General features: G+C 43.1%; 1 protein-coding gene and 1 long non-coding RNA gene across 6 annotated transcripts in view; one reads left to right on the top strand and one right to left on the bottom strand.

Moving 5' to 3' along the window:
• The window catches only part of LOC115283953, a 23,701-nt gene extending 13,908 nt beyond the window's left edge, over positions 1 to 9,793 (bottom strand). Inside the window, exons 1-2 of one of the 2 annotated variants that reach the window (XR_003905097.1) lie at positions 9,513 to 9,793; positions 8,662 to 9,253 (exon numbers count right to left, since the gene is read on the bottom strand). This is a non-coding gene — a long non-coding RNA (uncharacterized LOC115283953). The remainder of the gene's footprint in view (positions 1 to 8,661; positions 9,254 to 9,512) is intronic. The other variant, XR_003905098.1, reaches the window with a different exon arrangement.
• The window catches only part of NKAP (NFKB activating protein), a 32,365-nt gene continuing 25,529 nt past the window's right edge, over positions 8,748 to 15,583 (top strand). For all 4 annotated transcript variants that reach the window (XM_029930457.1, XM_029930456.1, XM_029930458.1 and 1 more), the window contains exons 1-2: positions 8,748 to 9,264; positions 11,929 to 12,009. In XM_029930457.1, the coding sequence (XP_029786317.1) occupies positions 8,879 to 9,264; positions 11,929 to 12,009 (467 nt within the window). In that variant the 5' untranslated portion in view covers positions 8,748 to 8,878. The remainder of the gene's footprint in view (positions 9,265 to 11,928; positions 12,010 to 15,583) is intronic.

The following is a 15,583-nucleotide window of genomic DNA, read 5'->3' as shown; positions in this document are numbered from 1 at the left end:
GATAATCCTACCACTGATTGGTCCGCTCTGCATGCCAAAAATTGCATATTCAGAACCATAATCCTACCGCTGATTGGTCTGCTCTGGATGCCAAAAATTGCATACACAGAAAGATAATCCTACCGCTGATTGGTCTGCTCTGGATGCCAAAAATTGCATATTCAGAAAAATAATCCTACTTCTGATTGGTCTGCTCTGGATGCAAATATTTCATACTCAAAAAGATAATCCTACCGCTGATTGGTCCGCTCTGCATGCAAATATTGCATACACAGAATGATAATCCTACCACTGATTGGTCCCCTCTGGATGCCAAGAATTGAATACGCAGAAAGATAATCCTATCGCTGATTGGTCTGCACTGGAAGCAAATATTGCATACACAGAATGATAATCCTACCTCTGATGGGTCCACTCTGCATGCCAAAAATTGCATATTCAGAAAGATAATCCTACTGCTGATTGGTCCGCTCTCTATGCAAATATTGCATACTCAGAAAGATAAGCCTACCGCTGATTGGTCCGCTCTGAATGCCAATAATTGCATAGTCAGAAAGATAATCCTACCACTGATAGGTCCGCTCTGGATGCCAGAAATTGTATACACTAAAAGATAATCCTACCTCTGATTGGTCCGCACTGGATGCAAATATTGCATACACAGAATGATAATCCTACTGCTGATTGGTTCCCTCTGGATGCCAAAAATTGCATACAAGAAAGATAATCCTACCTCTGATTTGTCTGCTCTGGATGCCAAAAACTGCATATTCAGAAAGATAATCCTACTGCTGATTGGTCCGTTCTGGATGCCAGATATTGCATACACAGAAAGATAATCCTACTCTGATTGGTCTGCTCTGCATGCCAAAAATTGCATATTCAGAACCATAATCCTACCGCTGATTGGTCTGCACTGGACGCAAATATTGCATACACAGAATGATAATCCTACCTCTGATGGGTCCGCTCTGCATGCCAAAAATTGCATATTCAGAACCATAATCCTACCGCTGATTGGTCCCCTCTGGATGCCAAAAATTGCATACACAGAAAGATAATCCTACCTCTGATGGGTCTACTCTGCATGCCAAATATTGCATATTCACAACCATAATCCTACCGCTGATTGGTCTGCTCTGGATGCCAAATATTGAATACACAGAAAGATAATCCTGCCGCTGATTGGTCCGCTCTGAATGCCAAAAATTGCATATTCAGAAAGATAATCCTACCTCTGATGGGTCCGCTCTGGATGCCAAAAATTGCATACACAGAAAGATAATCCTACCGCTGATTGGTCCGCTCTGGATGCAAATATTGCATACTTAGAAAGATAATCCTACCGCTGATTGATAAGCTCATGATGCCAAAAATTGCATACACAGAACGATAATCCTACCGCTGATTGGTCCACTTTGGAAACCAAAAATTTGCATAAAGGGGAATGGCGGACAATTCCTGATTGGCCAGGCCAGCATCCTTCATTTACATGAAGGGCAACCAATCAGGACTGGTCCCCTTCTCAGGACACACCTTGCTTGGGCTCCATCTGTAATTGGTTAATTTCAAAGATACCTCAAATATTGTGATTGGGTCCCGCCAAAAGTAACAATGTTCTAAATAATATGTATGGCTGAAACTTGTCAATACCATCATCTGACCATGATTGGATTGCTGTACCTGTGTCTCAATTTCCTGTAACTCCCCATTCCCAAAGCCCATAAAAACCCTCTTCTCCCTTGTTCGGGGCTCTCAGCATGGGTTCACTCTGTTGGTGAAGTCTGTGAGCCCAAGCTCAAACGTGGAAGTAAAGTCCTTCGCCTTTGCATGCGTGACTCGGTCTCCCTGGTGGTCTCTGGTTTTGGGGGACAATACTATGATCTGGGCATAACAAAATAATCCTAAAACTTGTATAGAATAACATAAGACCCTGAATAACCAAAGCAATCTTGAGGAACAAAGAAAAAGCAGAAAGTATTATATTCTCAGATTTCAAACTACACTACAAAGCTGTGGTAATCAAAACAGTATGGTACTGGCATAAAAATAGACACATAGATCAGTAGAACAGAATAGAGAGCCCAGAAATAAACCCACAGTTATATGGCCAATTAATCTATGCCAAAGGAGGTGAGAATATACGATGGAAAAAAGACAGTGTCTTAAACAAATGGTGTAGGGAAAACTGGTCGGCTACATGCAAAAGAATGAAACTGGACCACTTTCTTACGCCATACACAAAAATAAACCCAAAATGGATTAGAAACCTAAATGTAAAACCCGAAACCACAAAACTCTTAAAAGAAAACATAGGCAGTGGGGTGCCTGGGTGGCTCAGTTGGTTAAGTGTCCAACTCTGATTTCAGCTCAGGTCACGATCTTATGGATCATGAGATCAAGCGCCACATCAGGCCTTGCACTGACACCACGTAACCTGCTTAGGGTTCTCTGTTTCCCTCTCTCTCTCTGCCCCTCCCCCACTTGTGCATGTGCACTCTCTTTTTCTCTCTTTCTCTCAAAATAAATAAATACTTAAAAAAGAAAACATAGGCAGTAAACTCTTGGACATCAGTCTCAGCAACATATTTTGGATTAGTCCTCTCAGGCAAGGGGAAAAAAAGCAAAAGTAAATGAATAGGGCTACATCAAATTAAAAAGCTTTACAACAGCAAAGGAAGCCATCAACAAAATGAAGAGGAAGTTTACTGGGGCGCCTGGGTGGCTCAGTCGGTTGAGCGTCTGACTTCAGCTCAGGTCATGATCTCGAAGTTCATGGGTTCAACCCCCGCGCCCCGTGGTGGGCTCTGTGCTGACAGCTAGCTCAGAGCCTGGAGCCTGCTTCAGATTCTGTGTCTCCTTCTCTCTCTGACCCGCCCCCCCACTCATGCTGTCTCTCTCTCTCTCAAAAATAAATTTTAAAAAACATTTTTTTAAAAATGAAAAGGAAATTTACCTAATGGAGAAGATGTTTGCAAATGATATATCTGATAAGGGTGTTAATATCCAGAGTATCTAAGGAACTCATATAACTCAACATCAAAAAAAAACCCACACATAATGATTTAAAAATGGGCAGAGGAGTGGAATAGACATTTTCCCAAAGAAATAGAAGTGGCCGACAGACACATTAAAAGATATTCAACATCACTAGTTATCAGGGAAAGGCCAATCAAAACCACAGTGAGACATCACTTTATGCCTGTCAGAATGGCTAGAATCAAAAATAACAGAAATAACAAATATTGGGGAGGATATAGAGAAAAGGGAACCCTGATGTCCTGTTGGTGTGAATGTTAATTGGTGCAGCCACTATGGAAAACAGTATGGAGGTTCCTCAAAAGATTTAAAATAGAAATACCATATAGGGGTACCTGGGTGGCTCAATCCGTTAAGCGACTGACTTTGTCTCAGGTCATGATCTCATGGTTCGTGGGTTGGAGCCCCACGTCAGGCTCTGTGCTGACAGCTAGCTCAGAGCCTGGAGCCTGCTTCCGGTTCTGTGTCTCCCTCTCTCTCTGACCCTCCCCTGCTCATTCGCTCGCTCTCTCTCTTTCTCTAAAAAATAAACATTAAAAATACATAATATTGTATGTCAACTATACTTTAATTTTAAAAAGATTTAGTTATGTTGATAAATGTATGCCCTGCAAAAGACACTGTTAGCAGAATGAAAAGATAAACCACAGACTGGGAAGAAAATGTGTGCAAAACACTTCTCTGATAAAAGACTTGTGTCCACAATATAGAAAGAACTCTTAAAACTCAACAAGAAGAAATCAAACAGCCCACTTAAGAAGTAGGCAAAAGGTTTGAACAGAAACCTCACCAAAGAAGATATAAAGTTGGTAAATAAGCATATGCAAAGATGCTTAACATTGTATGTCATTTGGAAAGTGAAGATTAAAACAACAAGACACGCAGGCACCTGGGCAGCTCAGTCTGCTAAGTGTCTGACTTGATTTCGGCTCCCACAGTTAGTGAGATTTGGCCCGAGTCCAGGCTCTGCACTGACAGCACGGAGCCTGCTTAGAATTCTCTCTCTCCCTCTCTCTCTCTGCCCCTCTCCTGCTCATGCTCTCTCTCAAAATAAATAAACTAAAAACAACAAGATACCACTCCACACCTATAAGATGGCTAAAATCCAAACCACTGACAACAAATGCTGACAAGGATGTGGAGCAACAGGAACTCTCATTCCTTGGTGCTAGGAGCGCAAAAATGGTTCAGCCACACTGGAAGACAATTAGGCTGTTTTTTATAAAACTAAACATACTCTTATCATATGATCCAATAATCCCACCCTCAGGCATTTACCCAAAGAAATTGACAGTATATGTCCACAAAAAACTTGCATGTGAATGCTTATCATAGCTTTATTCATAATCATCAACACCTAGAAGCAACCAAGATATTCTTCAATAGGTGAGTAGATAAAGTGTGATACATCGATATGCTGGAATATTATTCAGCCATAAAAAGAAATGAGCTATCGATCCAGGAAAAGACACAAAGGAAACTTAAGTACATATTGCTAAGTGGAAGAAGCCAGTCTGACTTCAACTGTATGACATTCTGGAAAAGGTAAAGCTGCAGGACAAAGTAGTAAGGTCAGTGGTTTCCCAGGAGGTTTTTTTCTTTTTCGGAGGGGGTAAGAGAGCAGGAGAGGAAGGAGGAATACGTGGAGCATGGGATTTTTAGGGAAGTGAAACTATTCTGTATGGACTGTAGTGGTAGATATAGGACATTATGCACTTGACCAAATTGATAGAAAACACTACACAAAAGTGAATCCTAATGTAAACTATAGACTTTAGTTCATTATAATGTGCTGATACTGGTTCATCACTTGTAGCAAATGTACCACACCAGTGCAAAACATAATAGGACCACCTCTCTGTACTTTCTGCTCAGTTTTTATGTAAACCTAAAACTTCTTGAAAAAGATAAAGCCTATTAATTTAAAAAAAAAAAGCAAGACAAGATCAAAACATGAATGTTGCTAGCATCTCCATTCATTTGAAGCCAATGTTTTCGAGATGTGCCTATTCTAGGTTTTTGGTTTATTGGTATGGTTTATCTTATAATAAAGAAATACTTCATGTAGTGTTGGTTAAATTGTGCAAAAACTGTGTTCTCAGACACTCCTGTTCTTTTGTTGTTGTTGTTGTTGTTGTTGTTGTTTTTAATTTCATGTTTATTTATTTTTGAGAGAGGGAGAGAGAGACAGAGTGTTAGCGGTGAAAGGGCAGAGAGAAGAGAGGGAGACACAGAATCCCAAGCAAGCTCCAGGCTCTGTGCTGTCAGCACAGAGCCTGATGTGGGGGGTGGGAGACTCAAACCCATGAACAGCGAGATCATGAGCTGAGCCGAAGTCGGACGCTTAACCAAAGGAGCCACAGGCACCCTTGTTTTTTCCTTTTTAAAGCAAAAGAAGGAGGAAGGAGGAACTGGAGAAAGAGAATGAAGAGGAAGAGAAGAAAAAGTGGCAGCCTGAGGAAATCAAATGCCACAGTTCCATATTTAACATTTTCTCTGAACATGAGAAAGAACATGAACAGAGCATGTGCAGCACGTTTTTCTTTTAATATCATCACCACAAAAGTGTTGTACCCGAAATGCCACAAATCGAGAACGTCAGTGAATTAGAGTAAAGCAACACAGGAGTAAAGGGCTGTATTATCTTTATCTCTGTATTAACCTTTCTTTCCCTTTCCTCCTCACATACATAGATGTGAATCGACAGTTGTTCAATTTTATTGGGAGTCTGTGACACCACAAGCACTGGCTGTGCCTCAGGATCTGGATTTTTCCCAAGTTCTGGAAGGTTCCTAATTCTCCACCCCTCTCAGATATTGACTGTGAGCTTCATTACACTCAGCGTTAGCCGCTGGCATAGTTGGCCAACATCCTATTCCCATAGGGACCCAGCTGGCAGCAAAGCTCTCAAATTCTCCATCCAAATCACACACTGAGCAGTGCATCATTCACTCTTTCTTCTCCCTGTCTTTTGCCTGCATGTGTGCATCCGCATGCACACACAAACACACGAACACACACACACACCAGCAGAATCTTTATCTCAAATATATCCTGGAATGGTCCCACCATTCCAATTCATCCTGTGTTATTTTCAGTCATCAGAACGAACACTCCCACAAACTCTGGCCACATTTCTACCTGTTGGCAGACACAGCTCCTCTCGGTGAGGTTAAATTAGAAAGAATTGTCCATTTATGGCTCTTTCTTTCTAATGTAAAATACCTATGGGCTGATCCAAGAGTTGGAGATATTTTACATACATCTAGGGGCCTGATATCATCAAACTCCTTCCCATAAATGGAGCATCAATTTATCATCAAAGAAGAAATCCTAGTGAGCCACGAGTTTGAGGGACTGGACAAGCCAGCACCAAAGTAGAGTTACTAGAGATCACAAGTCTGTCTCAACCAGGAACAAGAAGTACTGGGGAAGAAAATTGGTTTTTTTAAGTATTTAGTTCATATTTGGGGTTGGCGTAGCCGTGGTGGCTTGTGTCCTCTCCATTTGTGTCTGCTGACTACCCTAAGCCCTCACGCCACTGTCTGGAGCTCCCAGGCTGGCAGTGACCTTGTCCCTTAGCATCACCCTGTGCAGGGCAGGGGCCTGGAGGAGGCCTTGGGCCCCGCGGCCCACCTCAGTGCTCCCGCCGGTCCCAGTTACACGAGTGATGCACTTTGACGTTAGAGGAAATCACGGACCATGTTCTTTACATCTTGAAACTCTAGGGCAAGATTGACCCAGAAAAGCTCTTGGTAAATTCCCACTTTATGAAAGACCTGGGCTTAGACAGTTTGGACCAAGTGGAGATTATCATGGTCATGGAGGACGAATTTGGGTTTGAAATTCCTGATATACATTTGGAGAACTTAATGTGTCCACAAGAAATTGTAGATTACATTGCAGATAAGAAGGATGTATATGAGGGGTGCCTGGGTGGCTCAGTTGGTTGAGCAACCGACTTCGGCTCAGGACATGACCTCTCGGTTCGTGGGTTCAGGCCCCCCATCGGGCTCTGTGCTGATAGTTTGCTTCAGATTCTGTGTCTCCTTCTCTCTCTGCCCCTCCCCTGTTCGTGCTGTCTCTTTGTCTCTCAATCATAAATAAATGTAAAAAAAGAAGGATGTATATGAATAAAATATTAGACACCCTTTTTCACTGAGAGAAGACTCAAGATGCTGGCGAGTGCCTGGAAGTGAGAATGTGTTTTGGCATTATCCCTGCCTTTCACAGAGTAATTCTTTTTTTTTTTAATGTTTATTTTTGAGAGAGAAATGGAAAGTGCAGGTGGGGGAGGGGCAGAGGGAGGGAGATAGAGGATCTGAAGCGAGCTCTGTGCTGACAGCAGAGAGCCCAATGTGGGGCTCAAACTCATGAACCCTGAGATCATGACCTGAGCTGAAATCCCACACTTAACCGACAGAGCCACCCAGGTTTAGACTTGTATTTATATACTTTTAATTAAAAATTTAAATTTTATTCATTTATTTTCATAAAGACAGAAACAGCATGAGTGAGGAGGGGCAGAGACAGAGAGACAGAAAGAGAGAGAATCCCAAGCAGGCTCCATGCTGCCAGCACTGAGCCCGATGTGGGGTTTGAACTCACAAACCATGAGATCATGACCTAAACCAAAATCAAGAGTCAGATGCGTAACTGACTGGGCCACCCAGGCGCACGTAGACTTGTATTTAAATTGTCTGTTCTGTCCTTTGAAAATAAATCTATAAAACAAACAAAAAATTATTTAGTTCAGGTTTTGAGCTCATAAATCCTTTCAGAAACAGATTAGAGGTTAAAACCTTTGTTTTGGGGGCATCTGGATGTTTCAGTCCGTTAACTGTCTGACTTCGGCTCAGGTCATGATCTCCTGGTTCATGAGTTCGAGCCCCACATCAGGCTCTCTGCCTGGAGCCTGCTTCCGATCCTTTGTCTCTCTCTCTCTCTGCCCCTTTCTCACATTAGTGGAGACGAATATCTGGGGAATACATACACAGTTTTCTTTAAAAATTTAACTATTGTGTATCAGGCTCAAGTAATTATTTATTTATTTATTTATTTATTTATTTATTTATTTATCTATTGAGAGAGAGAGCGAGAGCGAGAGCGAGAGCGGGAGAGAGAGAGAATATCAGTGTGGGAGAGGCAGAGAGAGAGAATCCCAAGCAGGCTCCAACCCTGACCTGAAAAAAAAATCATGAGTAGGTGGCTCAACCCACTGAACCACCCAGGCGCCCCCATACTCAAATTATTAACACAGAATTTGTGCCCTCTAAGCTAACTGGGCAAAATGGGGCTTAGACATCATAGCTCACGACCAATTTTGATAAACACTCCTTATTTTGTTTGAGATTAGAAAGAAAAAAGTATGTGGGGGTATCCTCCTACAGGCATATACGTACACACAAACATATACATATAAAGCCATGCTTTATATGTATATGTTTGTTATTCATACGGCTGTTCAGTGAACCGTCTCCCCGGGCCTGTCGCCCTTCCCTTCAGGTATTTCGATTCGAGGCTGAAGAAAGGACCAGGTCTCTAGGCCAGTTTAGATTTGAGCAGTTTCACTCGGGACTGGAAGGATGGGCGGATCCGGTTGCCCCGCCGGCTTCACTATACCTGTACACACATCCTGTCCCGACGGCCGGACCACCTAGGTCGGGGGAAGGGATTTGCCGACGTACCCGGAACTGTTTTCAAAGTTTCCTCCTATTCGGTGGTGGCGCGACGGCGGGCTCCGGGATCCTAAGCAATCGAGCGTTCCCTCTGCTCGCGAGAGCGCCCCCTATTCTAGCGGCTGAGGGGATCCGGCGGCTCGGAGGGCCCGGCAGCCGCGATGGCTCCGGTGTCGAGTTCGCACAGCCGGGAGGGGGAAGCCTCGGGCTCTGGGGGGAAGCGTCGCAGTTTGTCGAAGAGCCCCAAGCTCAGCAAATCCGCCCGCTCCCCGCGAGGCCGCAACTCTCGCTCGAGCTCGAGCTCGCACTCGTGCTCCGGGAATGGTATCAGCCATCAGCTAGGTGGCTTCGGCCAAGGGTCGCGAAACCAGTCTTACCGATCCCGCTCGCGGTCACGCTCCCGAGAGCGGCCCTCGGCGCCACGGGGCAGTCTCTTCCTTTCTGCCTTCTCGACCGCGTATTATGGCGGCTACTCACGCCCCTACGGGAACGACAAGCCGTGGCCTAGCCTTCTGGACAAGGAGAGGGAGGAGAGCCTGCGGCAAAAGTAAGTGAGGCTGGCAAGCTTTCTGGTGCGGGAGCCCACCTGCCTCCGCAGTCGGACTTTCGGTTCACGCCCCCACCCCCCCGCCCCGTGCCTCCGCCTTCTGACTGTTCGCAGTTCGCGCTCTGCTTGGCTGGCGCCGTCTCCGTCCCTTCTGTCCACCCACCACGACGTCTTTTTTCGCCGTTTTCTTCCCTTGGGTTTTCACCCCTCCCCGCGGCGCCTGCATCCAACGCCCCGGTGTCTCCTACCTCTGCCTCCTGGCGTGTCGCGCTGCTGTGCAGAGCCTCAGACCTACCGGGATTACAATGGTGGCTTGGTTGTGTCATTAGTATTTGTAAAGGACACTTTGGGGTACATATTTGTTTATTTCTGAACGATAGTGAAAGCGCTTGCGCGCCAGTGGAGGGAGGGGCGGGGACAGAGGGAGAAAGAGAACCTGGGGGCTCCGTGCAGGCTGACGGCAGGCGGCGGGATGCGTGGGGCTCGAACTCGCGAGCCGAGCCCAAGCCTTAATGGACGAGCCACCCAAGTGCCTCCGTGGGGCGTGCTTTCATTTGGCACTAGTTTGAGTTCTCGGGACAGAAGGGTCCCGTTTTGTTGGTCACAAAGCTGGCGGAGTGCCTAGCAATTTGTAGGCACAGAACCATTGCTTGTTGAATGACCGGACGGGTTTGGGATGATAACGGGATGTGCAAGCGGAAATGTTTGGCGGCGAGTTGGGAAAGCTTTGAGATCAGAGAGGTTACATCGGAGAGGAAAACAACCTCTGACACGAGATGATTACATGTAAGATAACTGAACGGCGGGACTGATTAGGCTGCGTTGAAAAGGGTCTCTTGTTAAATGGTCTCTGGTTTGGCCATGAAAAACGGGGTCAGGGTGAGATCAAGTGTCCTCCCAGGAGAGTGAGTATTGGCGTGGGAAAGTGAATCGTTTGAGAAGGGGAAAGGAAAAAGGTTATAATTATTGCTGTGTAAGTCTCCACAGCTAATGCTTATTGAGTGTTATGTCAGGCACTGTACTGTTTGACCTGTACTTTGTGTTGGAAAAGAAATTTAAAAGTTTCACTGGCATTGAGGGACAGGATAAGGTTCCGACAGCGGGGAGATGTCTCCATAAATCTTTTTCTTCCAAGAATGGGAAGTAATACAGCATTGATGAAGAGGACAGGCTCCAGGATCAGACTGCCTGAGTTTGAAGCCCTACTCTTTTTTTTTTAACTTTGATTATAAGGCCGGTGCGCTTTTATCCACAGCACATTATTCTTATATTATTATTAGGAATTACTATTGAAGTCCCGTTTTGCTGCTTAATAGTTGTGTGACCTTAAGCACTTTTCTTAACTCTCCCGAGCTTTATTTCTTAACCCTTTGAAAGAGGATAAAATTAGTGCCGAGGCTTTTAGAGTTGTTGTAATGATTTAGTGCCTGGCACCTAATAAGTAGGCATTGAGTGTTAGCTCTTAGTGTTTCCTGGATGGAAGCAGAAACCATCAAAACAGTACTGACGTAGGTTGAAGACCTATCTCTCCAAATTAAATTTTTCAGAAAGTTATCTCCTGACTGTGTTAGTCAGAAAGCAACCAACTTCTTACAGGACAACCCTCACCAAAAGATGTCAGACCTTCTTGGATGAAATTTGCATGTGTACACTTAGAAGGTGAATAATTTATTTTAAGAGTGCAGATGAAGTTGGTGCCAGCAGAGACGAGACTGGATTGTTCATTCTTCCCCCTGTATGCGCATATTCCAAGTTGGGTAATAAGTATGACCCTTTTAGGCTGTTTCTTTAAATGGGAAACTTGAGTCTAATCCTGCGTGATTATAATACCTTTCCCCCTGAAGAAAGAAGTAAAAAATAGTGTATTCAAGCAGTCAAAGCAATTTATTTTGTAAGAGTTTTTTATTTCTTTCTTCTTCTTGTTCTTTTTTTTTTTTTTTTAACAAATGGAGTCACCAGCAGCTCAACTTTGAGGAACTGAGCGTTAGTTTTTTTTGGGTTTGTTGATGAGCAAAATTAAAAGAAACCACAACGTAGAAAATTTGTTCCATGTCCTCCAAGAGTAGATGGAGGATATATTCCTTTTCCAAAAAGGAACGAAAGGGAAAATAGAGAAAACAAACCCTGTATCTCATTGAGGACAGTTTTAGTCAAATAAAACGTTCCTTTTATTTTCAGAGCCCTCTTTGTTTTCTACTGCTAATGCTTCATTTTTCTTTTCTTTATTAATTCCTGAGTTTCTGAACATGGGTTTGATTAAATCAACAGCAGAGCCTGCTCTTTACTCTCATAAATGTGTATAAACAAAAAGGTTATTTCCAAATATAAGACTTTTTGTGTCCCTATCGCAGAAGATGAAATGAGCAATTAGGGGCTCTGACATACATGAGGCAGAAGAGATGCACTTGACAGTCTTTTAGGCTGTTCTGGCCTGGACTCTCAGGCTCTCTCTAGTCTGTCCCATTTAATACTACTGTCAAGAACATGAGATCATAAGTGTCGAGTTTACACTTAATTTATTAATTTAAATTTTAAAACGTAAAGGCAAAGTAGAGCTTAACTGGACTCCTTTGAATTGATTATTGATTTCGGAGCCGAGTTAACCATGAGTTAATCATTTGTATGGCTCTATCTTCTAGGAGATTTTTTTTTTTTTACTTCTAGGAGATTAAGTGAGAGAGAGAGGATTGGAGAATTGGGCGCTCCTGAAGTGTGGGGACTTTCTCCAAAGAATCCAGAACCAGAGTAAGTGATTTAAAAATCTACTTTTAAACTGTAAGTAATATTTGTTCTAATCCAGAGACTATTGTAAAAATTTTGTTAAGTAAAGAACGTTAAGTACAGCTCACATTTTTTCTTCTTGTGATTTATGCTATTCTACCCCTTAAAATTTAAAAACATTGAGCATACCTCATGATTAAAACATGTTGTTAGTGGATTTTAACTTATTAATTGTTCTTTTTAAATTGTGATTCCTGGGGGTGCTAATCTCCTATTCATAGAAGAGCTCAGTATCAAAACAAATGTGTTTATGTTATTCTGAATTATTTTTTCCTCAACCTAATAGCAGATTGCATGTCACCTGTTAGCCTTACAAAGGGCTTAAAAATTTTTTTTGTTTGTCTATTTATTTATGTGTTTATTTATTTATTTTCAAGTTAGTTAACATACTGTGTAGTCTTGGCTTCAGGAGTAGAACCCAGTGATTCATCACTTACATATGACACCCCGCGCTCATCCCAAGTGCCCTCCTCAGTGCCCATCACCCATTTACCCCACCCCCATCAACCCTCAGTTAATTCTCTTCATTTAAGAGTCTCTTATGATTTGCCTCCCTCTCTGTTTTTATCTTATTTTTCCTCCCCTTCCCCTATGATCATCTGTTAAGTTTCTCAAATTCTGCATATGAGTGAAATCATGTGATATCTGTCTTTCTCTGACTGACTTATTTTGTGTAACATAATACCCTCTAGTTCCATCCACATTGTTGTATATGGCAAGATTTCATTCTTTTCCATCGCCGGTAGTCCATTATATACCACATCTTCTTAATCCATTCATCAGTGACGGACATTTGGGCTCATTCCATAATTTGGCTGTTGTTGAAAGTGCTCCTATAAAGATTAGTGTACAAGTGCCCCTTCCATTCAGCACTCCTGTATCTTTTAGATAAATTCCTAGTAGTGTGATTGCTGGGTTGTAAGATAAATCTATTTTTAATATTTTAAAGACCTTCCACGCTGTTTTTGAAAGTGGCTGCACCAGTCTGCGTTCACAAAAACAGTGCAGGAGGGCTCCTCTTTCTCCACGGCCTCCCAACATCTGTTTCCTGAGTTGTTCATTTTAGCCATTCTGACAGGTGTGAGGTGATACCTCACTGTGGTTTTGATTTGTATTTCCCTGATGATGAGTGATATTGAGCATCTTTTCACATGTCAGTTTGACATCTGGATGTCTTCTTTGGAAAAATGTCTATTTGTGTCTTCTGCCCATTTCTTCACTGGATTTGTTTTTTGGGTGTTGAGTTTGGTGAGTTCTTTATAGATTTTAGACACTAGCCTTGTATCTGATATGTCATTTGCAAATATCTTCTCCCATTCTGTCAGGTTGCCTTTTAGTTTTGATTATCCTTTGCTGAGCAGAAGCTTTTTATCTTGATGTGGTCCCAATAGTTCATTTTTGCTTTTATTTCCCTTGCCTTCAGTGACATGTCAAGTAGTAAGTTGCTGCAGCTGAAGTCAAAGAGGTTGCTGCCTATTTTGTCCTGTAGGACTTTGATGGTTTCCTGTCTCACATTTAGGTCTTTAATCTATTTTGAATTTGTTTTTCTGTGTAGTCTAAGAAAGTGGTCCAATTTCATTCTTCTGAATGTTGCTGTCCAGTTCTCCCAGCACCATTTGCTGAAGAGACTGTCTTTTTCCAGTTGGAGACTTTGCTGCTTTTTCCTTCTATTCTGAATGACAGCCTTGCTGGATAAAGGCTTCGTGGCGCATAGTTTTCCTATTCAGCACATTGAATATTTCCTGCCACTCCCTCCGGCCTGCCAAATGTCCATGGGCAGGTCTGCTACTATCCTTATGTGTCTACCCTTGTAGGTTAAGGCCCGTTTGTCCCTAGCTGCTTTCAGAATTCTCTATCTTTGTATTTTGCCAGTGTGACTATAATATGTCATGGTGTTGACCAGTTTTGTGGATTTTGAAGGACGCTCTCTGTGCCTCTTGGACTTGGATGCCTGTTTCCTTCCCCAGATTAGGGAAATTCTCAGCTGTAGTTTGTTCAATAAACCTTCTTCCCCTTTCTCTCACTCTTCTTCATGAACTCCTGTGACAAGAATATTGTTTCGTTTCACAGAATCATTTAGCTCTCTGATTCTCCCCTTTATGATCTAGTAATTTCCTTTTCCTCTTTTTTTCAGCTTAATCATTTTCCATAATTTTATCTTCTATTTCGCCTATTCTCTCCTCTACTCCTTCCATCCTCCCTGTCACTGTATCTAGTTTATTTTGCATCTCATGTATAGCATTTCTTAATTTATCATAACTATCTGTTAGGTCTTTGATCTCTGCAGCAAGAGATTCTCTACTGTCTTCTGTGTTGTTTTTTTTTTCCAAGCTTAGCTATAAGTCTTATGACTGTTATTCTAAATTCTTGTTAACATATGTTTTGAGCAATTCTCTGGCCGTGACTTCTTCCTGAGTATTCTTTTGAGGAGAATTCTTTCTGGCTAACTTTCTATCTTTTGCATGTTGTAATAGCTTATTATGTGCAAGAACTACTATATTAAAAGGGGGTCATACACTGCCTAGGGTCTGACACTTCAGGAAGTGTTTTCGTTGCGTGTTATGTACACTCTGTGTGTTGCATTTGTCTGCTCTATCCCACTGGTCAGTCCTCTGCAAAGCTCCTCCTTGCTTGTAGTGGTGGAATGTTTGGACCTTCCACCAGGTGTGTTTTCATTTGTTCCTTGAAGTAACCAATGAAAAAAAAGGAAAGGTGGGGGGGCAAGCCTGGTCGCATTCAAAGAGAAGAATGAAAAGGGAGAAAAGACCAAGCAAAGAATAAAAAATTTAAAAAAAACTATAAGGCTAAATCCTAGAAAGAGAAAGGAAACTAAAGAAGAGATAGAAAAGGTGTAAAAAGTATAGAGTAAAAATGCCTGATTAAACAAACAGAACAAAACAATTATATATGTGTGTGTACAGATCTATGAAATGAGAATTGACCAAAAACAAAATCGAAACTATGAGCCTGATTCCAAAAGAAAAAAAAAGGAGAGGGCAGAAAGAAAAAGAAAGGAGAGAAGAACAAACAGACAAAAAAAAAAACAACACAAAAAAAAACCCCAGTTGTCTGTTGGTGGCAGAGACCAGGGGCTGGGCTGGAGGAGAGGCCGTCTGGTTCCCCCAGAGTCCGTCTTTCTCCCGCGCAGAAGCAGTCGCCCGGCACGGAGGGGCGGGGTTTGGTGCAAGCGGGTCCTGCCGCCTCCGGGGCGTAGTGCTTCTCCCTGAAGCCCCAGCGGGTTGGTGATACGTAGGGAGCCCGTGACGCCCCAGTGTCTCAAGCCCTGCTGGTCGCTAGTCGGGCAACCCTCCCAGGGCAGTGCTGGTGCTCCGTTTGCCCTGCCCCTCGGCCTCCCGCTCCTAGGCTCTCGGCTGCGATTCCAAACCCCATGTTTTGAAGGATGCCGCCCAGCGCTGTCCCTGTTCTGGTGTGATGCCACTCAGCCCGGCCCGTAACAGGCCTCTGGCTGGCGCCTGCAGGGTCTTTGGTCCTTGGGGAGGCAATACCCTCTACCCTCGTCCCACAGTACTCGAGGAAG

Source organism: Suricata suricatta, chromosome X (genome assembly GCF_006229205.1).
Source record: "Suricata suricatta isolate VVHF042 chromosome X, meerkat_22Aug2017_6uvM2_HiC, whole genome shotgun sequence".
Classification (NCBI taxonomy): domain Eukaryota; kingdom Metazoa; phylum Chordata; class Mammalia; order Carnivora; family Herpestidae; genus Suricata; species Suricata suricatta.
This window is presented reverse-complemented; position numbering and strand designations above follow the sequence as displayed.